This window comes from Suncus etruscus, chromosome 12 (assembly GCF_024139225.1).
Source record: "Suncus etruscus isolate mSunEtr1 chromosome 12, mSunEtr1.pri.cur, whole genome shotgun sequence".
Classification (NCBI taxonomy): Eukaryota; Metazoa; Chordata; class Mammalia; order Eulipotyphla; family Soricidae; genus Suncus; species Suncus etruscus.
Window position 1 is genome coordinate 20,826,651 of NC_064859.1, and position 27,533 is coordinate 20,854,183.

At 40.5% G+C, this 27,533-nt stretch overlaps 1 protein-coding gene across 1 annotated transcript in view; it reads left to right on the forward strand.

Annotated features, from left to right (window-relative positions):
* LOC126024109 (leucine-rich repeat-containing protein 37A3-like) overlaps nt 1–27,533 on the forward strand; it is a 37,319-nt gene that overhangs the window by 2,042 nt on the left and 7,744 nt on the right. The window contains exons 2-8 of the mRNA XM_049784563.1: nt 2,173–2,244; nt 5,722–5,793; nt 10,950–11,021; nt 12,149–12,229; nt 22,671–22,742; nt 23,687–23,761; nt 26,862–26,980. Of these exons, the coding sequence (XP_049640520.1) occupies nt 2,173–2,244; nt 5,722–5,793; nt 10,950–11,021; nt 12,149–12,229; nt 22,671–22,742; nt 23,687–23,761; nt 26,862–26,980 (563 nt within the window). The remainder of the gene's footprint in view (nt 1–2,172; nt 2,245–5,721; nt 5,794–10,949; nt 11,022–12,148; nt 12,230–22,670; nt 22,743–23,686; nt 23,762–26,861; nt 26,981–27,533) is intronic.

A 27,533-nucleotide genomic window follows, 5' to 3' on the forward strand; every position in this document is an offset into this window, starting at 1 on the left:
CACTGGCTGACCCTGGTTCTGTCCCTAGTGTCCCATATAGTCCCTCAAGCTAGAAGCGATTTTCTTTTCTTTTCTTTTTTCTTTTTTTTTGGAGGGAGGCACACCTGATGGTGCTCTAGGATAACTCCGGCTCTGCACTCAGATGTCACTCCTGGCAGGCTTGGGGACCACATGGAATGCCAGGAATCAAACCCAGGTTTGTCCTGAGTCAGATGTGTGCTAGGCAAATGCCCTACCGCTTTGCTATCTCTCTGGCCCAAGGAATGATTTCTGAGTGCATAGCCAGGAGTAACCCCTGAGTGTCATGAGGTGTGGCCCACCCCAAAAAAGAATAGGGCCAGAGTGACAGTATAGCGGTAGGGCATTTGCCTTGCACATGGCCAACTTGGAACAAACCCAAGTTCAATCCCCAACATTCCATATGGTCCCCGTCCCGTCCCCCCGCCAGCCTGCCAGGAGTGATTTCTGAGCACAGAGCCAGGACTAATCCCTGACTGCCTCCTGGTGTGGCTCAACCCCTCCTCAAATAAATAAATAAATAAATAAATAAATAAATAAATAAATAAATAAATAAATAAAAGCATAGAAATGTATGGAATCCATTGGGGTGGAAGTCAAGGAAAACTGCATAGAGCTAACACAAATTCAATTAGGGGCCCGGAGAGATAGCACAGCGGCATTTGCCTTGCAAGCAGCCGATCCAGGACCAAAGGTGGTTGGTTCGAATCCCGGTGTCCCATATGGTCCCCTGTGCCTGCCAGGAGCTATTTCTGAGCAGACAGCCAGGAGTAACTCCTGAGCACTGCCGGGTGTGACCCAATAACCAATATATATATATGGCCGGAGAAAAAAACAAGAAAACAAAAAACACAAATTCAATTTAGGTTGTAATTAGAGAGAAATTGTGCTTTATTAAATGGAAACTGGGTGCTTATTAAATGACAGGGTGCTTGCCTTGTACGGAACATTCTATATGGTCCTTCAAACACTGCCATGAGTGACCCCTGACTGCAGAGCAAGGGGTAAGTCCTAAGCAATGTTTAGTGTGCCTCCCTTCAAATAAAAACTTCGTGCAGCTACATAGCTGTCAATTCATGGGCACATTCTCATTATTACAATAGATCAGTAAATAGAATAAGGTGTGAAAATCCCACTTACCCTCCCTACTACCTGTATGATCACTGGCGATACTGCTGTTATTGCCTTCTTGTGTTTTGTTCCTTCTAGTCTCTTTTCCTTTACATTCCCACTCCTACTGAAGATAATACTTAACGATTTGTTCTTTTTCCAATGAATATCTCTTTCCACACTAGTCCTCCTCTTTTCTAATATCTAATTTCCCTATTTTTATTATCTAGAAAGTTCAACAGAGAGCACAAACCCAAAGTTCTGGTGTTCCCTGGGATAATTTCTTAATACTTATTGGCTGCTAATTTTGTCATTTTCCTACATATTACAATTATAAAAGTATACTCTTAATTGATTTGTAACAGGAGTTACAATAGGTGTGAGCTTGGAAAAATTATTTAAATGCAAATTAACTGGGGCCGGCGAGGTGGCGCTAGAGGTAAGGTGTCTGCCTTGCAAGCGCTAGCCAAGGAAGGACTGTGTTTCGATCCCCGGTGTCCCATATGGTCCTCCCAAGCCACGGGCAATTTTTTTTTGTTGTTTTTCGGGCCACACTCGTTTGATGCTCAGGGTTTACTCCTGGCTAAGCGCTCAGAAATTGCCCCTGGCTTGGGGGGAACCATATGGGATGCCAGGGGATCGAACCACGGTCCTTCCTTGGCTAGTGCTTGCTAGGCAGACACCTTACCTCTAGTGCCACCTCGCCGGCCCTAGGGGCAATTACTGAGCGCTTAGCCAGGAGTAACCCCAGAGCATCAAACGAGTGTGGACCAAAAAACCAAAATAAATAAATAAATGCAAATTAACTGGTATTATTTTATCTACTCTAGGAGTTTAGGAAGTTCAGATTCTGAAGAGATGCTTCATTGACTGGTGGTCCCACTTTATGTTTTTAGTTGGACAAAATGGAAAGCCAGTAGCTGTAGAATTAGAGCTGATAATTTCTGGATAGAATATTCCCCAAATGCTATCATAATTCTTTTGCTTGTATCTATTCCTTCTTTTCCTACCTATTCAAGTCTGTGAACTTTTTTTTCTTCACAGAAATTTCCATGGAAACTCTATTTCTTATATTGATGAAAATATATGGAAGTCATACCGTTGGTCTGAGCAACTGTGAGTATAGTCTCCAAATATGAATATAAAAAATGACTGGATCATAAGCAGCTCCTTGGTATGCATTTTTAAGCTCAATACCTCTGATAAAAGGTATTTCCCCTTTATGTTCCAAAGCAACCTCTTTTGGTTATAATAGTTTTAAATATAAATAGTACATGTAAATATTTATTTTACTTTCTGAAATTCATATAGCAAATATTTAGTGTGCTAGAAACTGTTCGGGGTGGGACATAGGTACAAGAACAAAGTAGTAGATCAGTGATCTGATTACCTCTCAATGAGATAATTTACAAATAAATCATAAAATAAATGCAGATACATATGATCACAAATATTGATGACTTCTTTGAAAAAACTGAAAAAGAGAAAAAAACCATTTTAGAACAGCCAATTTTATTTATAGGTATATTTAATTAAAAAAAAACCCTGTAAGTTACAGGGGTAGGAGGATTGACCAAAGTATAAAAATTAAGAATAGGGACCAGAGAGATAGCATGGAGGTAAGGCATTTTCCTTTCATGCAGAAGGTCATTGGTTCGAATCTCGGCATCCCATATGGTGCCCTGAACCTGCCAGGAGCAATTTCTGAGCATGGAGCCAGGAGTAACCCCTGAGCACTGCCGAGTGTGACCCAAAAAAAAAATAATAATAATAATAATAAAATTAATAATAAACATTGTGGGGCCGGTGAGGTGGCGCTAGAGGTCAGGTGTCTGCCTTGCAAGCGCTAGCGTAGGACAGACCGAAGTTCGATCCCCCAGTGTCCCATATCGTCCCCCCAAGCCAGGGGCGATTTCTGAGCGCATAGCCAGGAGGAACCCCTGAGCGTCAAACGGGTGAGGCCCAAAAAACAAAAAAAGAATAAACATGTAGGGCAGGAGTAATGGCACAGCGGTAGGGTGTTTACCTTGCATGTGGCCAATCCAGAACAAACTTCTGTTTGATCCCCCAGTGTACCATATGGTCCCCCAAGCCAGGAGCCATTTCTGAGCTCAGATCCAGGAGTAAACCCTTTGCATCACCCCCCCAAAAGGAAAGAATAAACATTGTAAAATTTAGAAATTGCCTCAATGAAAGTCAAATATGAATATCTCCAAAATGTAAGTTTATGCTTGGTTTTGATATTCTCATGGCTTGAAGAATTTTAGATTTGGTTGTAACTGATTTCCTAAAGTTCATTTTTTAATTTCCATCTGTCATAAATTATATGTAGAGTTGTCAAGATTTAATGCATTTTATTTCATATAGTTACTTATGTGAAGGTTCTTTTGGGAAGGTATTATTTCTATAACTGACATCTAATCTAAACTTCATTTCTTGGCTAAATGTATTAATTCTACTTAAAAAAATTAACTATGCTGGGGCCGGAGAGATAGCATGGAGGCAGGGTGTTTGCCTTGCATGCAGAAGGACAGTGGTTTGAATCCCAACATCCCATATGATCCCCAAGCCTGCCAGGAGCGATTTCTGAGCGTAGAGCCAGGAGTACCTCCTGAGCGCCACCGCCGGGTGTGACCCCCCCAAAAAAATAAACTGAAAAATGTTTTAAAAATTTAACTATGCTGTATAAATAATGTTATTAAAGGGACCCCATTAATTAAAACTACATTATATTGGGGGCCAGAGAGATAGTGTAGGGGTTAAAGTGCTTGTCTTGCAAATGGCCAACCCTAATCTAAATTTGTGGAACCAATATGGCCTTCTGAGAACCACCAGGAGTGATCTCTAACCACAGAACTAGGAGTCAGTCTTGAGCACTGTCAGGTGTGCCCCCAAAACAAACCCACAAATAAACATGTATAATCTTGGGCTAGGAGAAATGGTATAGGGATTAATGCAGTTTTACTTGCATGCAATCAACCCAGTTTAGTCTCTGGCATCTCATATGGCCCTCCAAGAATAATCAAATATGACTTCTGAGCATAGAGCCAGATGTAAACCCTCAGGAGGAGAACCTTCTCCCACAATGAAGTCTTTAGTTCTACACTGTGATACCTCAATATTCACACACTCTAACTTGACATGGGCATCAATCAGGAAATATTACCAGGAAAAGCTGAGAATCATGCCCCATTCTCTCTTGTTATTTTTCTCAGTGTACATTTTAAGATTATACGTCATTAATTTTTTTAAGTTTTATTTTTTTTTATTTTCCTTATATATCATAATTTAATGTGACCTTTTTAAAATATAAATCATATTATATACACCTGTTGCTTTGTTATATGGGAAGGGAGATTTTTCATCTCAACATTTTACTTATAAAAGGGGTTGCCAGAGAATGCTGGAGATAAGGTATTGTATCTAAGACCCATACCTTGCACATAACTGATCCAGAATTCATTCCCATGATCCCAAAGGGTCCCTCATGCTCTGCCAGGAGTGATCCCTAAACCCTGAGTAGTGCTGGGTATGGCCCAAAAACAAAATCATGAAAAAACACAAACAGGGCCCGGAGAGATAGCACAGTGGTGTTTGCCTTGCAAGCAGCCGATCCAGGATCAAAGGTGGCTGGTTTGAATCCCGGTGTCCCATATGGTCCCCCGTGCCTGCCAGGTGCTATTTCTGAGCAGACAGCCAGGAGTGACCCCTGAGCACCGCCAGGTGTGGCCCAAAAACCAAAAAAAAAAAAAGAAAAAAGAAAAAAAGAAAAAGAAAAAACCCAAACAACAAACCAAAAACAAGCAAATTGACTCTGAAGTTGACTGTGGTATCTGAGAAGGGCTGTGATTATTGGGCATACTTGGGCCTCTGGCATTATGACAGTGTTTCTTGTCAAGTGGCAAAGGGGAGGTATCATTCTCTCTCTCTCTTTTTTTTTTTTTTTTTTTTTTTGGTTGGGGGCCTATGGCCTATACCCATAACTGCTCAAGGCCTATTCCTGTTTCTATGCTCAAAGATCACTCTTGGCAAAGGTGGGGGAACCATGTGGGATGCCAGGAGGGATTAAACCTGGGTCAGCCTTATGCAAAGCAAGTACCCTACCTCTGTGTTATTGCTCTGTCCTCAATTATTCTTGAATATTTATGTCACATGCATTTTGTGCACACTTTATTTTTCAGGAAAAATTTAATGTGGCTAATAGTTAAGGCTTCCCTTACGGTCTTAATTCCATTCTTTATGGACTTGCAGAGTGATGTTTGGGAAGAGAGGAGGAGGGAATGGCAGCCCCCATGGTTCTGGTGTCACCCAAAATTCAAATCTAACAGACTTTATGACTTAGAGAATAAGCTTTAAATGTGTAACTTGGTATGAAGAGAAGATAGCTGTGTTCATGTACATTACGGACATAATTTTGGATATAATCAAGATTTGAGTTTAAGCAGACATGATTCTCCCAAATGTAAACAAGAATTAGGGTATTTAGGTAGCACTATTATTTAGGATGCCCCCCAGGGTAGGAATTAGTCCTATGTAACAAATAGTCATAGTTATTTTGCATTTTGATCCAAAAATAACTTTTTAATTTTTCAGAATTCTCAGTGGCAATTCTTTGACTGAATTACATAAGGATACATTTGAAGGCCTGCTATCACTTCAGTATTTGTAAGTTAGTTAATTATTTATGATTTTTTGCTATATTGTTTATCAAATAAGGGATGCAAGTTAGATTATCTTTAGAATTTCTTCCTGGCAACACAATTCTATAGTTTTTTGATTGTAACATTAAATACCTTTAATGACATCTCTCACACTAAAAGCTTCCTTTACATTTTCAAGATTATGAAAGCAAGCCTGCTCTTTAAGCCCATGTTTCCCCTTGATCTTGTATACTTTGCTTGCTAATTTCTATGTCTCTTTGCTTGTTTTTTCTTTTTTTTCATTCTGGAGAAGTGTGTATTCTCTTGATTTTGTTCTTTCTCATACCTAATACCATAGCACCTCCCCATCTTTCTAAGCAAGTTTTAATCAATAAAAGTGATCTGACTCACAACAAAAAATTTCAAATGTTACTAATAGAGAAAAAGTAATGATATCTCTGAGACATCCATATGAACCTAATGTAAGTGCTAATATATGATTTCCTTTATGTTCATAGAGAGTTTCTTTATGTCCTGGGGATCAAATCCAGCCCACCACGGTCCAATTTTATATAGCCCATTAGCTTGGGAATTTTTTTTGTTTGTTTGTTTTTTTCGGGTCACACCCGTTTGATGCTCAGGGGTTACTGGCTAAGCACTCAGAAATTGTCCTTGGCTTGGAGGGACCATATGGGACGCCAGGGGATCAAACCACGGTCCTTCCTTGGCTAGAGCTTGCAAGGCAGACACCTTACCTCTAGCGCCACCTCGCCGGCCCCCAGCTTAGGAATTTTTTCGGTGAACTGGGGAGATTGCTCAAATGGTGAGTTTGATGCTTTGCATGCAGAAGGCTCAGGTTGGATCCCCAGTAGAACACAGTTCTGGGCTCCCTGTTACCTGACCCCAGAGATGCACTGGAGAACCCCCAGAGCACTAAATTCAATACATTTATTGAAATTTAAAGATATGTGGGGAGAGAAAGAAAGGTGTCTGTTCGAGAGTGAACACAAGCTTCTCCAGAGAAGAAATAAAGGAACAGACACAGGAAGTGAGCCTGCATTGATGGGAGGACACAGGCTTGGAGAGAAGCCCTGAATGCCTTTCAGGAGGAGCTTTTGTACAGTTACCCCAGTGGGTGTTTTCTCCTGGAGTTTTGCATTCCTAAAAGTTAATTTGGGCATTGTCCCAGGAAAGCCTTTGCTGTGGTGGGTCTCTTCATAACCTCATAGATTCTTCTGCAGCTTCTCATTTCCTGAGAGGTCTACCCTTGTCTGGGTGGGGCTTTGGATTTCGGCATGGGGTGGTGCCTCAGTTTCTCTTCCTCAAAGAGCTCAGGATTTGTATTTCAAAGGAATGTGGTCTTTCAGGCTCTTGGGCTACTTCAGGGATAAAAATCTCTTCTGAAGTTTTAGTATTCCCCAAAAGCACAATTTCCAGGGACCCCTACCTTTTTCTGCCTACAACAGCAGGAATGGAAAAGCTTCCTTATCTCAGCCTGAGTGGTCATGGTTCACTGTCTTTCCCTCTGAGGAAAGAGGTCCAGCAGGCAAAATAGTAAAGGAAGGTAGTTTTTCTGGAATGAAAATTGCTTAGAAAGTTTTAAGAGGGCTGGAGAGATAGCATGAAGGTAGGGCATTTGCCTTGCATGCAGAAGGCCCGTGGTTCGAATTCTGGCACACCATATGGTCCTCCAAACCTGCCAGGAACGATTTCTGAGTGTAGAGCCAAAAGTAACCCCTGAGCGCTGCCAGGTGTGACCCAAAAACCAAAAAAAAAAAAATAAAAAAAAATTTTTAAGAGGAGCATGTACTAACTTAAGACGGACTGTGGTTAGTTCTCCAGGCGTCCCATATGGTTTCCCAAGTCAGGAGTGATTTCTGAACGAATAGTCAGGAGTAACCCCTGAGTATCACCAGGTGTGGCTCAAAAACAAACAAAAAAAAAGTTTTAAGAGAAGAAAAGGGGAGATGGTGTTAAAGAGTGAACATGGGCTTCTCCACAGTGGAAATAGGGCAAGCAAAGAACAAACAAGGAAGCGATATATATGTTCAAGGGATAAGAAGGACTCAAAGAGCAAGATAGAATTATGTGTATGTTTTTAAAGGAAAAATATAAAAATATGTTTCAGAGACTGTATGTAGCTGCAAAATCTAAGATATTGTTATTTTAAAATGTTTGATCTTTAGAGAGGATTTTTTAAGGTTGGTTTAATAAAATGAGAGGAATAAACATTAAACCTGGGCCCGGAGAGATAGCACAGCGGTGTTTGCCTTGCAAGCAGCCAATCCAGGACCAAAGGTGGTTGGTTCGAATCCCGGTGTCCCATATGGTCCCCTGTGCCTGCCAGGAGCTATTTCTGAGCAGAGAGCCAGGAGTGACCCCTGAGCACTGCCGGGTGTGGCCCAAAAATCAAAAAAAAAAAAATTAAACCCAAATTATTACAGAACAAGAAAACTAAAGACTTACATTACTTTGAATACTGTTAGCCCGACAATTAGAAAACATTTTTATCACACACACACACACACACACACACACACACACACACACACATCTCCGTCACCATCACATATGGTCCCCAAGTCAGCCAAGAATAGTTCCTGAGCACAGAGTAACCCTTGAACACTGCAGGGTATGACCCCCTCAAGAGAAAAAATAATTTCTTTTGGTTTTTGGTCACACACAGCAGTGCTCAGGGGTTACTCCTGTCTCTATGCTCAGAAATCACTCCTGGCAGTTTCGGGGAACCATATGGGATGTCAGGATTTGAACCACGGACATTCTGCAGGAGAGGCAGAATGGAGGCTTTACCCCATGCTATCTCTCCGGCCCCAAAGAAAAATTTTTATCTCAGGAAGGCAGCTTATTTCTAGCAGTTTCCCTCACCCGGCTGAGATGCCTGTTCCCACACCTGAGCTGTCAGCGCCATGCCTATCAAACCACACAGCAGGCATGGTCCAGGTGTGTCCACACCCATGGAAACAGCCAGCTTCCCTGAAGGAAGTGGTGCTGTCTAAGCATTCCCCATTTTCAAGCAGGAAGATTCCAGTCTTCCATTGGATGGAGAAATCAAGCACCCCCTTTCAGTATGTGATGTGTGCTGCAACCTCGCCAGCACTAAAACTGCAGGATGAGATCCTTACGTACTTGAACCAAGGGTCACACCCGGCAGCGCTCAGGGGTTACTCCTGGCTCCACGCTCAGAAATCACTTCTGGCAGGCTCGGGGACCATATGGGATTCCGGGATTTGAACCACTGACCTTCTGCATGAAGGGCAAACGCCTTACCTCCATGCTATCTCTCTGGCTGTATTTCCTCGTACATAATTTTGGCATGTCGTTCCTAGATATCACTACGAACAATTTTTTCTTAAAAACAGGTCTATATGCTTCCTACTATTATGTTTTCATAATACAAACAAAAGAAATCATGATGTTTCTAAAAAAAAAGAAAAGAAAACATTTTTATTTTAGTCATCGCGACTTATGGGGCAACAACATTCTAACACCACATGCCTACCAGCATATTCCAGAATTATTTAGAATTAAATTAACACAAAGACGAAATACTTGAACAAAACAAATGAATTATATAGCAATATTATTAAGAGAATATTTAGGTTATCAAGAGAACAGTTCCAGTGTTAAGAATTTCTTTGTAGGGAGATGGGGGGGGGGGCATTGGTGACAGGAAGATTGCATTGGTGAAGGGAGGTATACTTTTTATGATTGAAACCATGCTTTATGTTTGTAACCATGCTGCTTAAATAATTATTTAAAAAAATAAAAAAGAATTGTAGGGGCTGGAGCTATAGCAGTGGATAGTGCATTTGCCTTGAATATAGTCAACCAGGTTCTATCCCCAGCATCCCATATGGTCCTCTGAACCTTTTAGGAGCAATTTCTGAGCACAGAGCCATGAGAGATTCCTGAGCACTACCTTGTGTGGCTCTAAAATAAACACAAAATTTGAAATTTTTTCAGTGTAAGAATTGTTGAATTATTGGGTATCATCAGGCAGACATCCTGAGAATGATCTTGTTACAAAAGGAGAAAGGTAATAGACAGGAAAAATACCTAAATACTTCTAGAGTACCAATAGAAAACAGAAAATCAGACCCAGATCTTATAGGCTTTGAAGAGCAAGCGAGGAATAGCTTACCAAACTACCTTGTACATCAGCTTTGCTCTAGGACACTCAAACCTGCAATGACAGGCCTAGAGGGTTTGTTCCACACCAGTCACTGCTTCAGTTGATTTTGAATAGAACTGATAATACACATCTTGAATACATTCTCAAGTGAGACTGGTATTCGAGAACTACTTTGGAATGTTAATCTGATGGCTGCATTGTGGGCTCAAAAGGGAAAGGTGGTCAGAAGTGATAGTACAATGGGTCAGGTGCTTATCTGGCACATTGGCAACCCAGGTTTAATCCCCAGCACCATATAGGATCCCCTGGTCCCCTCCAGGAGTGATCCCTGTAAAGCCAGGAGTAAAAGTCCTGAGTGCTACTGCTGAGTGTGGCAAGATGGAAGAATGAAAGGGAGATAGGGAGATGGGGAGATGGAAAGACCAATTGGGAGATAATTCTACCCATTGCTGCTATGTGAGAGACTTAACTGGAATCAACAGACACGAAAAAGTCAACTCTAGTCGAGAGTTGGGGGGTGTTTTTCAAGGGTAAATCTAGTATTCTTAAGTTCCACCACTGTACAAACTGAAGCAGTGAAATTCATGAAATATTAAGAAACTGTAGAATAAAAAATTAATTTCTATTCTGATAGAAAAGTTTAATTTGAATTAGTTCAAAGTTAGAAGAGTAACTTCATTTGTGTCTTTGATTTCTTCTAATGTTAGCCTAGGAAAACAGGAAGGTATATAAACAAGAGAAATAATTTTATTAAATATAATTAAATAATAATTATATATGGAGCTAAAAACTTGAGCCCAATCTAGAGAACATAAAAATCATCTAATCCTTTGTTTTGAGGAAAGGTTATCTCCAATATTAGAATAATGTAATTGATTATTTTATTTATGAAAATTTTATAGTTGGAGAAATGAAAGCAGGGTTTGAGGTTCTACTTATTCAGTATTATTTTGATTTCTTTTAGTTATTTCTACTAATTAGATATTTGATAGTAAATTGAAACAAAATTTTTCTTTTACTTTTCCTAGAGACTTATCCTGCAATAAAATACAGTCTATTGAGAGACGTACATTTGAATCAATACCATTTGTGCAGTTTATGTAAGTTAAAGATATATTTTATTGGGCTGGAGAGATAGCACTATTGTACGGCATTTGCCTTACAAGCAGCCAATTCAGGGTGGACGGTGGTTCGATTCCCAGCATCCCATATGGTCCCCCAGACCTGCCAGGAGCAGTTTTTGAGTGCAGAGCCGGGAGTAACCCCTGAGCACTGCCGGGCATGACCCCCCAAAAAATTATTATATGTGTAACTTTTACAAAACTTAATTGTAAGCCTCTTATACATTTGAAATATTAAGTTATTAAGTAGCTACTACATTATATGGCAGATCCTTTGCCTCTAGTAAAGATTAGTTATGAGAATTACTCATTAGAGGGCGTTGGAGAGATAGCACTGCAGTAAGACATTTGCCTTGCATGCGACCAACCTGGGACAGACCCTGTTCAATTCCTGGAATCCCATTGATCCCCCAAGCCTGCCAGGAGTGATTTCTTAGCACAGAGCCAGGAGTAACCCCTGAGCATTGCCGGGTGTGACCCCAAACCCAAATCAATTAATAATTTAATAGACTGCTTTTAAAAAAAAGAATTACTCATTAGAACAATGTGAACAATCTAGAACAGTGATCCTTAACCAGGATGATTTTGTACCCACATAACATTTGACAATGTCTTGAGATTTTTTAAAGGATCAGAATACTACTAGATCTACCACTGACATCTAGTTGAGTAGAGACTTCCAGATAGGCTACTTAATATTTGTGATGCATTGGTTAGCCCCCAATAATTATCTAGTCCAAACATGAAAATAGTTCTGAATTCATTAACCCCTCTTTTAGAGAACTAACTTAAGTATTAAGCATTTCTTAGTTTTTATTTTATGCCCCCACAACATTATACACATCAAAGTATAAATCTTAAGCAAAGGCCTTCCACAGTGAAGTTTCTTTAGTGTATGAAGTGTTGTAGTTATGTTTCATCACATATAAATTAGAAGCAAACTCAGGTTAGAGAAAATACAGGGGTTAAGATGCTGGCTTACATTCACACCACCTTGATTGGATCCCTGGTGCAACATGATAGAGTATAAACTCTGAAATTAGAAGCAAGACCAAAGAAAAAATGTTCTAAAATAATCTAATTTTTTTCTTCTATCTTTTTCGTAGAAATCTTGGTTGCAATTTACTCACAGAACTGAGTTTTGGAACATTTCAGGCCTGGCATGGGATGCAGTTTTTACACAAGTTGTAAGTAAAGAAGCAGATAAATAGATGTGATAAAACTATGCACAAAACATCAGTTATTCATTAACTGGTATAAGCTTCTTGTGAAATGTGAGAAGTATGTCTTGAGATTCTTTCCCCTTTTTTATTTTTAAAGGAGAGACTATGGTACAGAGAAGCTAAGACATTTGCACAATAATGGCCAGCTTTGCTTTCCCTATTATTGGTTATTATGAGCACCAACGAAAGGTGCTCATGTTAGTATTGTCATGGGATTCCCACGAATGCTCAATGAATGAGCCTTTTTGGTTCCCTTGTTTGATTCCTGCACATCTTAAAAGTTTTCCTTACTGCTTAAACAGATGACAACAAAGAACTGGAAAGAACTAAGTTTGTTTTTTGTTTTATGGTTTTTTTTTTGTTTTTGTTTTTGTTTTTTTTTTTTTGGTTTTTGGGCCACACCCGGCGGTGCTCAGGGGTTACTCCTGGCTGTCTGCTCAGAAATAGCTCCTGGCAGGCACAGGGGACCATATGGGACACCGGGATTCGAACCAACCACCTTTGGTCCTGGATCGGCTACTTGCAAGGCAAATGCCGCTGTGCTATCTCTCCGGGCCCGGAAAGAACTAAGTTTAACAGTTTTTACTGGGAGTTGAGGGGGAACAAAAGTTATGAGTGTGCCCCAAATAGTAGTTGTTTTACATGGTCAAGCAGAGGATCTGAAAAAAACGTGTGTTAGGACACTTCTTTCCCTAATAACCTAAAACATTATTTTGAATAGAGTATTACTTCTACAGTGAATTCACTGTGCACACTACAAATCTTTTAACTATAGGGGGAAAAGGTGTGTGTGTGTGTGTGTGTGTGTGTGTGTGTGTGTGTGTGTGTGTGTGTGTGTGTGTCTGCGTATGCACCTGTAGGAGGTGGCCACACCAGGAGTTCTAGGGTAGGGTGAAATATGATGCCAAAGATAAGTCTGGGCCTTATATGTGATAGGCATGTGCTCTACCACTCGTGTTGTCTCTCTGAACCCAAAATGTTTATGTTAAATTATAGTGTGAGGGCTGGAGCAATAGCACAGTGGGGGGGGGGGCGGTGAGGCGGTGCTAGAGGTAAGGTATCTGCCTTGCAAGCGCTAGCCAAGGAAGGACCATGGTTCGATCCCCCAGCGTCCCACATGGTTCCCCCAAGACAGGGGCGATTTCTGAGTGCTTAGCCAGGAGTAACCCCTGAGCATCAAACGGGTGTGGCCCAAAACACCAAAAAAAATAAAAATAGCACAGTAGGTAGGCATTTGTCATGCATGTGGCCAATCTAGGTTCAATCCTCTGCACCTTGTATAGTGTCCCGATCCTGCCAGGAGTTATTTCTGAGCACAGAGCCAGAAACAGAGTAACCCCTGAGCACTGCCAGGTATGGCCCCCAAACAAAAATCGTAGTGTGAAAAGTATTTCTCAAAAATGCATTGCTGTAGTGTATATAATTCCATATGTTTTCTTTTCTGATTTTTGTCTTCTGTAAGAAGTGTGGTTGTTTTTTTTTTTAATCACCGTTAGCTGAAAATATTTCTCCATGATTTCTGTGTGACTTGATCTGACACAAGCAGATCACAGTATGTTCATAGGCTTAAGGGAAATTTTAGACTCAAGCTGAAGATTCTCCTGAAAGCCTGATATTGTGGGAAAAGGACCCTGAGAAACCATTTTTCTTTTTGTCAATTTAGTAAGGAGCATGTTCATTAGGTTCCTCCACCAATAGTAACCTCAGTGAATTTAACACCCCATCTTTATTATACCAAAGTCATAAGAACCTGAATATCAATCTAGTTTCATAGGCAACAGAGGGGTAGGGGGGAGTGGAGGATGGAATCAGAGTTCATAAAAGTTAAGTCAAGAGTGGCGTTTCTTCTGGGAGCCAGAACTATACTAAGGCTGGTACACAGAGTACAGCAGGGTCTTTGTCAACCCGGAGCCTTGAATACCTAGTTGACTCCATGTCTTAACTTTTGTACTAAGTGCTTCAGTGAATAATGTGTGTTTATGTCATTTGGAATGTCTGTTTTTCTCTTCTGGAGTTTGATGCCCATTGGTGTTTCCACATATTTTAGTTGTAGTACTTGCTCTTTTGCTCTGGTCTTCACATTCCTCTCTCTGATTGCAATGTAGCTGAAAACTGGTTACCAATGACAACAGAGTTGTAAGACAGGCCACAGAACTGCCAGAAATCATGCTCAGTAAATGTGGTGACATGGGTGATTGAATTCAAAGCCAAATGCTTGTAGTGAGGGTGCTTTTAATCCTCTGAACTTTTCCCCATCCCTATATATAGGTGTAAGGTATTGGGGTGGGGGGTGTTGGGCCATAACTGGTGATGATCAGAGGTAATTCTGTGGGACCATCTTGGATGCTGATGATCAAACCTGGGTGAACCACTATGCAAGGTACACATACCTTACCCTACCCACTATGCTATCACCTGAGCCCCAATAAGATGTTTCTAAAAGGCCATGTAATATTTCCTGGAGAGGAATGAGAAAAGTTCTTACACATCACTGACCCATGTTCAGTTTTTAGCACCTTGCACAGTCCCTTAAGAACCATGAATATACAGCCAGGAGTAAGCTGTGAGCACAGCTGGGTGTGGCCCAATAACAAAAATGGGGCCAGGGAGGATATCACAGTCTTTTCTGTTGTTTTTGGATTAAGCCCTGTATTTTTCTTGGGGTGCTCCTGGCAGTGCTTGAGGGGGACCATATAGTGCCAGGTATTGAACCTGGGTATATGAAAGCAAGTCATATACCCCAGTCCTTTGTTCTTTTGAACTCCATTTTTGTTTGTTTTTAGATCAGCTTGTCCAAAGATATTTAAGGAACTACTTTTGGTGGTGCTTAGGCCATACTAGGGGACCCTCAGAGCCTCACAAATACCAGACATGATCTCTGCCACTAATTCCCCGACTCAATCATGGTCTTCTAGGCTGATAAAACAAACAAACAAAAAAACTTGCTTCTTTATTTACTGGGCTGGGGAATTTCGAGACTTCATACCTCAAGACAAGTGCTTATCTGACCCACAGCCAACAGTTCACATTTTACTCTGCGAAGCATAAAGATAAGCCTGTGAATAAAAAAAAAAAAAGGCATTGAGCTAGAAATCAGCATAGGTCTTATTTATAAAATGCAGAAGTAATCGATTTGGAGAGAGAATTGGCATGCAAAGCATGCACTCAGGCATCCCTTCCACTTTTTGACTATTAATACTTGTTTTTGTATATGTGTATATATATCTATATATATATTTTTTTTAACCCATGTGTAAAAAACGTTCACTCATTTGGTAACTATGTTTAACTTTTTTGAGTAACTACCAAATTGTATGTGTTGCACCTTTTTATATATGCATCTGAAGTTAATAAGAATTCCAATTTCTCCATCACTTATTATTATGTCAGCATTTATTATTGCTTATATAATTTTAGCCATCTTGCTGAGTATAAAATCGTATCTCAGTGTGACTTTGATTTGTATTTCTAATATACTTTCATGTGCTTAGTGTAATTATTTAAAAGTTCTCTGGAGGGGCCAGAGTGATAGCACAGTGAATAGGGTGTTTGCCTTGCACAAGGCCCACTCAGGTTTGATCATTGGCATCCTATATGGTCCCATAAGCCTTCCGGAAGTGATTTCTAAGCACAGAGCCAGGAGTAACTCCTGAGCATCGCTGGTTGTGGCCCAAAAACTCAAAACAAAGTCCTCTGGAGAAATTTTTCTTCAGGGGGCCCGAGGGATAGTATAGAGAGAAGGCACATGCTTTGCTGACCCAGATTCAAACCCCAGCACATCATATGTTCCCCCAAATTCTACAGGAATGACTCCTGTCTGAGTGCAGATCCTCGAGTAAGCCCTGAGTCCCTGAGTGCAGAACTAGGAATAAGCCCTACGTCATTGGCTCTGACCCAAAAGCAAGCAAAATGTTTCTCTAAATCCTTTGCCCATTTTAAAATATGTTCTTTCTGTTCTAAATACTTTTATTCAAAATGGTGAAGCAATGGGACCGGTGAGGTGGTGCTAGAGGTGAGGTATCTGCCTTGCAAGCGCTAGCCAAGGAAGGACTGCGTTGGATCCCCCGGCGTCCCATATGCCTCCTCCCCAAGCCAGGGGCAATTTCTGAGCGCTTAGCCAGGAGTAACCCCTGAGCATCAAATGGGTGTGGCCCGAAATAAACAAAAAACAAAAAATGGTGAAGCAAGATAGGTTTTATTCGAACCTATTTAGAAAGATATGAGAGGAGAAAAAGGAGGGAGAGAAGTGTTTATTCAGGAGGGAGCACAGGCTTCTCCAGAGTGGAAATAGGCAAAGAAACAGACCAACAAGCATGTTCAGACCAGCAAGCATGTTCATTGGAGAACACAGGCTTGAAGAGTAAAGTATATACTTCTTTTAATATTCTTATTGCTTTCTAGGTATGTGATCTACAAGTACTGTCACACATTCTGTGTGTGTCTAGTTTCTTCAAAGTGTCCTTTGGAGTAAATTTTTTTTTGGTTTGTTCTTTGGTTAGTTTTTTTTGGTGGGGGGGCGGGGGGCACACCCAGCAGTGCTCAGGGGTTACTCCTGCTCTGTGCTCAGAAATTGCTCCTGGCTCGGGGGACCATCCGGGATGCAAGGGATCGAGCCCGCCACATCCATCCTGGGTCAGTTGCATGCAAGACAAACGTCCTACAGCTGTGCTACCACTCTGGCCCTGGAGTAAAATTTTAAATGTTTGGACCAAAGAGATAGTAGAGTGGATTGGGTACTTGCCTTGCACATGCAGTTAACCCAGATTTGATCCCTATACCATAGGGTCCCCTGAGCCCTTCCAAGAGTGATCCCTGAGCACTGAGCCAGGCATTGTAACATTGTAGTAATGTAACAACCACAATAAAAAGATTTTTTTCCACGTAGTATTGTCATCAGTAGGATATTTAATGTCAGTTTATTTTTGGACTGTCAGTTCTTTCCATTGATTTCTGTTTGTGCTTATGCCAGCATAACACTAAGTTTGTTCTTTATTGCAATTGACTACTTAGGGGCCCTTTGAATTGTAGTATGAATTTTAGAATTAAAATGCTTTATGAGGGATCAGAGCAATAGTACAGAAGAGGAGAACATTTGCCTTGCACACGGTCAACCCATATTCGATCCCCAGCATCTCATATGGATCCCCAACATGGCCAGGAATAATTCCTGAGTGCAGAGCCAGGAGTGACCCCTGGGAATTGTTGGGTATGTACCTCCTCTCCCCAAAAGAGAATGCCCTGTGTAGTGCCAGAGACTGTAGCTTGCCATTTCCTGGAAAGACATGAACTGGGGGTCTGGAAAGAAAGTGCAGCAGGTAGGACACTTGCCTTGCACAAGGATACTCTGGCTCGATCCTCAGTACCATATTTGGTCCCCTAACAACTCTAGGAGTGATCCTTTAGCACAAAGCTAGGAATCAGTCCTGCACACTGCCACGTGTGCCCTCTACTCCACATATGGAAGAAGGCAAAAGCAAGCTGGGACCTTGATTTAGATCACACTAAAAACATAGTTCAGGGGCCGGGCGGTGGCGCTAAAGGTAAGGTGCCTGCCTTGCCTGCGCTAGCCTTGGGTGGACCGCGGTTCGATCCCCCGGCGTCCCATAAGGTCCCCCAAGCCAGGAGCGACTTCGGAGCGCATAGCCAGGAGTAAACCCTGAGCATCACCGGGTGTGGCCCAAAAACCAAAAAATAAATAAATAAATAAATAAATAAATAAATAAATAAATAAATAAATAAATAAAACAAAAACATAGTTCAATTTGGCGAATACTATTGACAATATTGTTCTGCTCAAGACATGTCTTTCTATTTATCCCAGGTATTTTTAAATTTTGGGTTTGGTTTTAGGGCCATACCCAGTGTTACTCAAGGTTATTCCTGGCTCTCGGTGCTCAAGTGACCCTTGATGGGAACCAGATGCATGCCAGAGATTCAAATCTGTGTCAGTGGATACAAGACAAGCATCTTGACCCTTGCACCATTCTCTAACCCCTTTATTCTTTGGTTTATTTTTGGCCACACCCAGTGGCACTAAGAGATTGCTCCTGACTCTGCGCTCAGAAATCACTCCTGGCAGACTCAGGGAACCTATATGGAATGCTGGAGATTGAACCCTGGTTGACCATGTGCAAGGCAAAAGCCCTACCTACCGTGCTATTGCTTCTGGCCCCTCCTTTATACTGTTTAATGCCATTAGAGATTAAATCATTTTTGGGGTGGTTTTGTTTTGTTTTGGGACCACAATTGGCAGTTTTCAGGGGTTATTCCTGGCTCTGTTCAGGGGTCATTTCTGGAGAGTTTGAGGGAAGATGATGGAGGGGAAGGGAATAACTATTTAACATAGATCAGGTACAAACATCTTACCCACTGTACAATATATCACTCCAGTCCCCATATAGGAAATGCTTTTTTTTTTTTTAATTTTGGTACCACACTCAGCAGTTCTCAGGGCTTACTCTTGGATCTAAGCTCAGGGATCACATGTGACAGGCTCAAGAAACACATGAATGCCAGGGATCAAATTTTGGTTGGCTGCATGCAGGGACCTACCTGTTGTACTATTGCTTCGATCCTATATATAAAACTTTGAAATTTTCATTTAATTACTCATTAGCTAATATATAGCATTTTGCATATTCTTATATAGTACAACCTTGTCAAATTCATTTATTAATGCTTGTAAGTCTTTTTTCTAGAGTTACAAAGAATTTGTCTCATGATCCAGTTTCCCAGGAATTTGCTAGAGCATTTTAAAGTACCTATGGATCTTTTATTATTCAGCTTTGCCTTTTTAGCATTTTGGACAAGCTAACTTTTATGCACTAGCTTTTATCTGTTACATCATGCAAGAGCTATTTGTTGAAATACTTGTGACCCTTTTCAAAAATGCCCGTGAGGAGAACTATGTACAGTTCCTCCATTAGGAGGTGCTCAAGGCTTACTCCTGCCTCTCTGCTCTGGGCTCACTCCTGGCAGTGTTCAAGTATCCATTTATGGTGCCAGGGATCAAACCTGGGTTGGCTGCATACAAGGCAGGTTCCTTATCCCCTGTACTATCACACCAGTCCAAAGACAAAATCTTTCAAGTGATAACTCACTAAGAATCACCAGACAGGTATAATTCTGACCATTATTTGAGAATGAGGCTGTGAAGATACCAGTTCCACTCCGTTCCCTGTGATACTACTACAGAAATGAGCTACTTTTCAAGCTACTATTACGATGGAGTATAAAAAGTCTAAGCAGCACATGTCTCACTATTCTTACAGGAATTTGTCTGTTTTCCTCAGATGAATGTTTGTGAGTTTTGGTATAAACACCTCTAGTTAAATTTCCAGAGTTTTAAAAAAACTAAATCTTGGACTGGAGAGACAGCACAGAGGTAGGGCATCCCTACCTCCCAAGCCTGCTCGAAGTGATTTCTGAGCGTAGAGCTGGGAGTAACCCTGAGCACTGCCGGGGTAACCCCAAAACCAAAAAATATCCAAAAAAAATTAAATCTCCAGGTTTTATTGTTGCTGCTTTTGAGGAGGGAGGAATATAAGATTCACTTACATTCACTTATAACCTGGTTTTAAATCTCTAAATCTCAATGACTATAAATAGATATTTACTCATGATAGATGATTTAAAAGGGGGAATAAAAAGAGAAAGTGTGGTGTGTGTGTGTGTGTGTGTGTGTGTGTGTGTGTGTGTGTGTGTGTGTTTCACCATACCTGGTCATGGTTGGCATGTCTTTGGGAGTTGCCTCCACTGGTGGTTAGGGGCATCATGCAGTTCTGGGGATGGACCTCCTGAAGCTTGTAGTCCCTGTACTCAGCCAGATAAGCCATCTCTTCAGTCCCAGAATGAAATTGTTATATTCTCTCCAACATAAGACAGGAAGTTTGTTAGTGAGTTTTTGTTGCTGGGCCACATCTAGCAGTGCTCAGGGCTTATTCCTGGCTCTGCTCAGGAATTATTCCTGGTAGGACTTTGGGGACCATATTGGGTATCAGGGATCAAACTCTAAGATGATGAAGTTTGAAACTATATTTCTATATTTAGGGCCCTCAAAAAAATGAAGGTTAAAGTAGCAACCCTTTAATCTCTATGCTTCATACAGGCTAAACACAGGCTTTCAAGTCAGAACTGAATTCAAATCCCAGCTGTGCTTTTTACTGGCTTTATGACTTGAAACAAGTTGTATAAATACTCTGTGCCTCTGTTTCCTCATTTGTAAAACAGATTAACAATATATACCAAACAGATAAAATTGTGAATTAAAAGTGAACTGCTGATCATAGATGCTATGGCAATAGGTATTAGGTATTGTTATTGTATAAATGTCTTTATATATTCTGGGGACTGGAGTGATAACACAGTGATAGGGCATTTGCCTTGCACGAGGTCGACTGAGGAGGACCTGGGTTTGATCCCTGGCATCCCATATGGTCTCCCATGCCTGCCAGGAGCAATTTCTGAGCACAGAGCCAGGAATAATCTCTGAGTGCTGAAGGGTGTGGCCCCAAACCGGGAAGGGGGGAATCTGCAAGAATATGCTAATGACTCTTTTTTTCTTTGCTAATGATTCTTAATAAAGATGCTAATATAATGTTAATGGAGTATGCAAATGATTCTTGAGTACAGTTAACCTACTCAAAGTATATTTTTGTATTTCTGGTTCTTTTTTTTTTTTCCTATGTATTTGTTTACTTGTTTTAAAGACTTGAGAAAAAACCCATTCGAGCATTTTGAAACAAAACCTTGTGTCAAAAATGAACCTGATTTATTTTTACCAATACATACAGAATGGTATTTTTTAAAACAAACATTTCTGAAGTGTCTATTAAAGACCTGATATTATCAGGCCAGTAGCAGTCAAATGACCCTGTCATTCAAGAATTGATGGGTCAGAGCAATGGTACAGTGGGGAAAGCATTTATCTTGCACGTGGCTGACATGGGTTCAATCCCCAGCATCTCTTATCTTCTACCAACTACCATCAGGAGTGATCCGTGAGTGCAGAGTCAGGAATAACCTCTGAACATTGGCAGGTGTGACCAAACAACAACAAACACAACAACAACAACAAAACAGAAGAGAAGCTGACAGTCAAGAGACTAGCAAGGGAACCAGGGATCATGCAGTGTGGCAAAAGCTTGGCATAGAGATGTCTATGAAGCGGGTGCTCAACTCCTCCTAGATTTATCCCTCTGGTTCCCAAGTCAAGGGATTGACCCTACTTTTAGCTTTGGATATGTTAAACCATGACACTAAATTTCTCAGTATAAAAGAAACACTTAAAATATTGGAGGCATTGGAAATAATATTTCCTGGGACTGGAGCAATAGCACAGCAGGTAGGGTATTTGCCTTGCTTATGGCTGACCCATGTTTAATCCTTGGTATCCCATATGATCCCCTAAGCACTGCCAAGAATGATTTCAGAGAGCAGTCAAGAGAAAACCCTGAGCACCAGTAGGTGCTCCGCCTAATGTGGACAAAATAAAAAAATAAAACAAAAAGCAAAGACCCCAAAAAGAAACATTGTTTTCTCCAGAGAGTCATTCCTGTGGTTTTCTCTTTTTCTTTCTTTCTTTCTTTCTTTCTTTCTTTCTTTCTTTCTTTCTTTCTTTCTTTCTTTCTTTCTTTCTTTCTTTCTTTCTTTCTTTCTTTCTTTCTTTCTTTCTTCTTTCTTTCTTTCTTTCTTTCTTTCTTTCTTTCTTTCTTTCTTTCTTTCTTTCTCTCTCTCTCTCTCTCTCTTTCTTTCTTTCTTTCTTTCTTTCTTTCTTCCTTCCTTCTTCCTTCCTTCCTTCCTTCCTTCCTTCCTTTCTTTTTTTTTTTTTTTGGTTTTTGGGGCACACCTGGCAGTGCTCAGAAATTACCTCTGGCAGGCACAGGGGACCATATGGAATGCCAGGATTCGAACCACCGTCCTTCTGCATGAAAGGCAAACATCTTACCTCCATGCTATCGCTCCGGCCCCCGGTTTTCTTTTTTTAGGGGTTGGGGTCAGGGGCCACACCTGGTGATGCTCAGGAGGTTACTCCTGGCAGGCTTGGGGGATCATATGAATGCTGGGATCATGTCCAAGTCAGCTGTGTGTAAGGTAAGCAAACCTAACTGCTGAACTGTCTCCAGTCCCTATTCTGGGGTTTTCAATCTAGAAAGTTCTTTGGCACTTTTTTTCTTTATTATACACTTGATTTTCTATTTTTTTTACTTTTTTCTTCACTTTATCATCCAGAGATTTGGATGTTTTCCAAAAGAAGAGTGCTTTATGGATACTCAGGGTGATTATAGATAATCACAGAAAATAATGGATTTTAACCTTCAAGTTCCATACCAGAAAATATAAATTTTCATGCTAGTTATTGACAATGCAGATCATTTAAATTTTATTGTTTTTGTTTTTGTTTTAGAATTCTCAGTCGTAATCCTCTGACAACTATTGAAGATTCGTATCTTTTTAAATTGCCAGCATTGAAATATCTGTAAGTATTAAGTGTTTTGCACACAAATTTAAAGTTCAGAGTTTTAACTTTAACTGGGATTATTGAAATGAGAGTTATTGGCAAAGGAAAAGATTAAGGAAAAATGTAGGGGTCAGAGCGAGAGCACAGCAGGTTGGGCATTTGCTTTGCACACGGCTGACCCGGGTTCCATCCTAGATGGTCCCCTTAGCCTGTCAGGAGAGATTTCTGAGTGCAGAAGTAGGAGTAACCCCTGAGCACTGCTGGGTGTGTCCCAGAAACAAAACAAACAAAAAAAGAATATAAATGGGCAACAGTCAACCAAAACCAGCAAAGTTGAAGAACACATTTAGATAAGGAACATACAGATACGTGTAGATTTATTTCATAAAATAAGGTATAATAATGTACACATTATTTGTTTTATTTTGGACCACACCCTGCTGTGCTCAGGGATATTTGTTGGCAGGCTTTAGGGGACCATCTGGAATGCTGGGGACTAATAAAAAGGCCCAGATATATAGTTCAGTAGGTTGGATCTTAAGTGTTGCATGCTGGAAGCATGGATTCAGTCTCTGGCAACTTAAGTTCATCTGAGTTCTACTGGTAATGGCCCACAAATGCAGTGCCCAGAGTATCTCCAATACTGTCAGATATGACCCCAAAATCCAAGCCCACCCCACCTCACATGAAAAAGAGTTGTCAAGTTAGGAAGATGAAAATGAGAAGTCAGATAATGGTACCCCCCCCCAAAAAAAAGGCTGTTAAATCTACCAGTCATTAATTTAATTACGTAAAAAAATTTAAAAATAAGAACTTTCTAGAATTACTATCTATGGCAAACAGTTGATCTAGTTTTGCAGTGAATCCAGGATCAAAGTTCTCATATCATCAATCTCATCTCTTTAACACTAGAATATTCATATTTGTATTCACAGCATACAAACTTGTGCTTCCTTCCTCAGAGACTTGGGGAAAACACAAACACCTCTTGGACCAGTTGAAAACATCCTTATGATGACTCTTGACTTGGAAAAACTGTAAGTTGATTTTTCTTACATTTTGATTATTTTCTTGGGTTTTTTTTTTTTTTTTTTTTTTTTTGGTTTTTGGGCCACACCTGGCAGTGCTCAGGGGTTACTCCTGGCTGTCTGCTCAGAAATAGCTCCTGGCAGACACAGGGGACCATATGGGACACCAGGATTCGAACCAACCACCTTTGGTCCTGGATCGGCTGCTTGCAAGGCAAATGCCGCTGTGCAATCTCTCCGGGCCCTTTCTTAGTTTTTTTTAATGCTTGTTTCGTTTCTTTCTTTCTTTCTTTCTTTCTTTTTTTTTTTGGGGGGGGGGGTTTGGGCCACACCCAATGATGCTCAGGTGTTAAGCTGGCTATTCCCTCAGAAATTGCTCCTGGCCTAGGGGGCCATATGGGACACCAGGGGATTGAACTGCAGTCAGTTCTAGGTTAGCAGTGCAAGGCAGACACCCTACGGCTTACACCACTGCTCCAGCCTCTCTCTTTTTTTTTTTTTCTTTCTCCTTTGTTTTTTTGTTTTGGGGCCTCACCCAGTGAGACAGGCTCTAGGGGCCATATGGGATGTTGGGGATGGAACTTGGGTAGACCGCATACAAGACAAATGCCCTACCTGTTGTGCTATTGCTCCAGCCCAACTTGTTTATTTTTAGGCTAGGTCTATTAAAGTATAATTTTATTTTAAAAATATTAAAATTGTCAAAAAAAATATTAAAACTGAGATTCCATAGTTTACAGTGTTGTTGGTAATGGTTTCTCATGCACGAATTCCAATACCACATCCCTTTACAGTGTATCTTTCTCTCTCTTAAGGACCCCAACACTTCTCCCCAACCCAACTCAGTTGTATGGATCTTCTTCCAATATATTGCCTTTAGAACTTTTGGATTGTTGCTACCTTCCTACCTTGCTGCATAATTTTTAAGTCTCACATACCAGAAAAATCATTCTCTGTCCCTTTCTGACTGACCATGATAAGTCTAGTTCCAATTTTAATGTAATAAGATTTGTTATTTTAAGATTACAGTTTAGTGGGTTCCTTTTATTTATTTATTTTGGTGTTGCTAGGGAAGGAACCTGGGGACTCAGGAAAAGTATGTTCTACTGAACCCATATCACTGATCTTATCTCTTTACATTCATTCCCCTCCTTCCACAGTCAGGTCTTTAGTACTACCAATCTGATTGTTATTCTTTTAATTTTGCCTTTTCCAGAATGATTTATAAATGAAATAACATTTTCTGTGCCCTTTTGTGCTTGTTTTTATTTCACTTAGTATGATCCTTTCGTACTTCACCCATGTTGTCCATTCCTTTTCACGGCTCAGTAATTATTCTAGTTGTACAGCTCTATCAGGTTATTCGGTCATCATCAGTTAATAAACTTTGAATTGTTTCTAGGTTGATCTCTGTGTATGTGTGTGTTTTTAATGTATAAATTTTGGTCTTGTTTTATATTTTGGAGGCATTTTTTTGGCTGCATCCAGCTGAACTCAGGATTTACTCTTGAATCTGTGGCAGGATTTAGGGACCCAAATTTAGTGCTGGAAATTGAGCCTCAGTTGATCACCTGCAAGATAAATGCTCTACTTGCTAGACTGTCTTTCCTAGCCCACCCTAACAGACATTTACATGCTCAAAAGAAATCTCAAAAAATACTTTAAAGCCCCAGGGTGTGTCTCGGTGATAGTCTATTGTGCCCTGCATTTCTGACACCTGAATTTGATCTCCCACACTCCTTCATAGCATAGTTGCTGAGTTCTGCCCTCCCATAGCATAAAAACAGTCAGAATATGAATGAAGTATTCAAATGCCAATCTGTGAGGAAACACATAAAGATGTGATTGCTTCAGCATATGCTGTGTAGACTTAGTTTTTGAGAAGTTGCTCAGCTATTTTCTCAAACTGTTGTACCAGTACATACATTAGTGGTGTATGAGAGTTGTGATTACCTTACCTCTTAATCTGGTCACTGTATTTCAAGTTTTTAAAAAAAAAATGTTTAGCCTTTCTTGTGGTTGTATAGGGCTAAACTCATTGTGGTATTTTATTGCATTTTTATATGATATTGTTTAATGTCTACTCATGTATGCAATATTTTTTCAATATATTCAAATCCAATTCTTTTTACTTGGTTTGTTTTTGGGCCATACCTGATGGTTCTCAGGGTTTACTCCTGGCTGTGGGCTCAGGGATCAAACCTGGGTTGACTATGTAAAAGTGATCTACTTGCTGTACTATCTTTCCTGTCTCCTTAAATCTAATCCTAATTAGATATATTAATGATGTATTTTTATGAGTTTTTATATTTACTGAGTTTTAAAAATGCTTTTGAGAGTCCAGGGAGATAACCCAAAGGACTAAGTGCATAATTTGCATATGGAAGCCTCAGGTTCAAACCCCCATACTGCAAGATCCTTTCAGCTCTACTTGGAGTGACCTCTGATCATTGAGCCAGGAATTAGTATACAGCACCTCTGGCTATTGCCCGAACTCCCTTTCTACAAAGAATACTCTAAGTGATTTTTTACTTTATAAAATATTTCAGATTTTCTCAGATTGTAACTTATATTTTCATCATCTTCTGGAGCTGAAGAGATAGTATAGTGAGTAGGGTGCTTGCCCTGCATGCAACTGACCCTGGCCCTCATATGGTCTTCCAATCCCTACCAAGTGATCCTTGAATGCAGAACCCAGAAAAAGTCCTACACACTGGATGTGGCCCAGAAACAAAACAAAATTTTGGGTGGGGGCTGAAGTGATGGTACAGAGGTTAAGGTATATATGCCTTGCTTGCATTGGAACCTATTTAGATTCCCAGCACCAAAGAGCCCAGCAGTTCCACAACCATGTTCCTCAAGAACATTTTTTGGTGGGGGAAGGCCACATTGGAGTGCTCTGAAGTTACTCCTGGCTCTGTACTCAGGAATTATTCTTGACAGTGTTCAGGAGACCACATGGATGCCAGGAATTAAACCCGGGTTGGCTACATGCAAGGCAAACATCCTACCTGCTGTTCTATCGCTCTTGCCTCCATTGGCTGCCTCTTCTACCTATACACAGTAACCCCTTTCCTTTGAATTTAATTTTTCATGTTTTCATTTACAGGATCCTACCTAACCATCTAGCCTGTTGCCTCTGCCAGTTTAAAAATAATATTGAAGTTGTCTGTAAGACAGTCAAGCTACACTGTGACAATGCATGTCTGACCAATACCACACACTGTGGTGAGTGTGAATTGCCTGCTAAAATTTTTGTGTTTTATGTTCAATTTTTATGTTGATTATTGACAGTCCATTTGTAAACTAATTATATCATTGCATTATATTTTTATGCAGAGTTCAACTCTGTGTATTTCTTTTTTAATTTTTATTTTATTGAAACCAATGTGATTTGCAAAGTCCTTCATAGTTGGGTTTCATTTTTCTAAAATTTTATTTTATTGAACTCTCTATATTTCTGAGAACTATTTCCCTTGGTAAAAGTCAGATTCTCAGTCACATTATTACCATATTTTCCGGCGTATAAGGTGACTTTTTAACCCATGAAAAACTATTTAAAAGTCGGGGTTGCCTTATATGCCAGTATACGGCACGCTGAAACTTACTCCAACTTCAGAGGTGAGTGATTCCCCCCCTCTTCCTGCTGCATCTCATCTAGCTGCCAGGTGTCATCACTCAGTCCTCTGCTTGTACTGATTCATCTTTCAGGGCACACAGAGGAGCTGAGTTACTGAGCGCTTCATGCCCTCCAGCCTCTGGGTGTCATCGCTGGTATGTG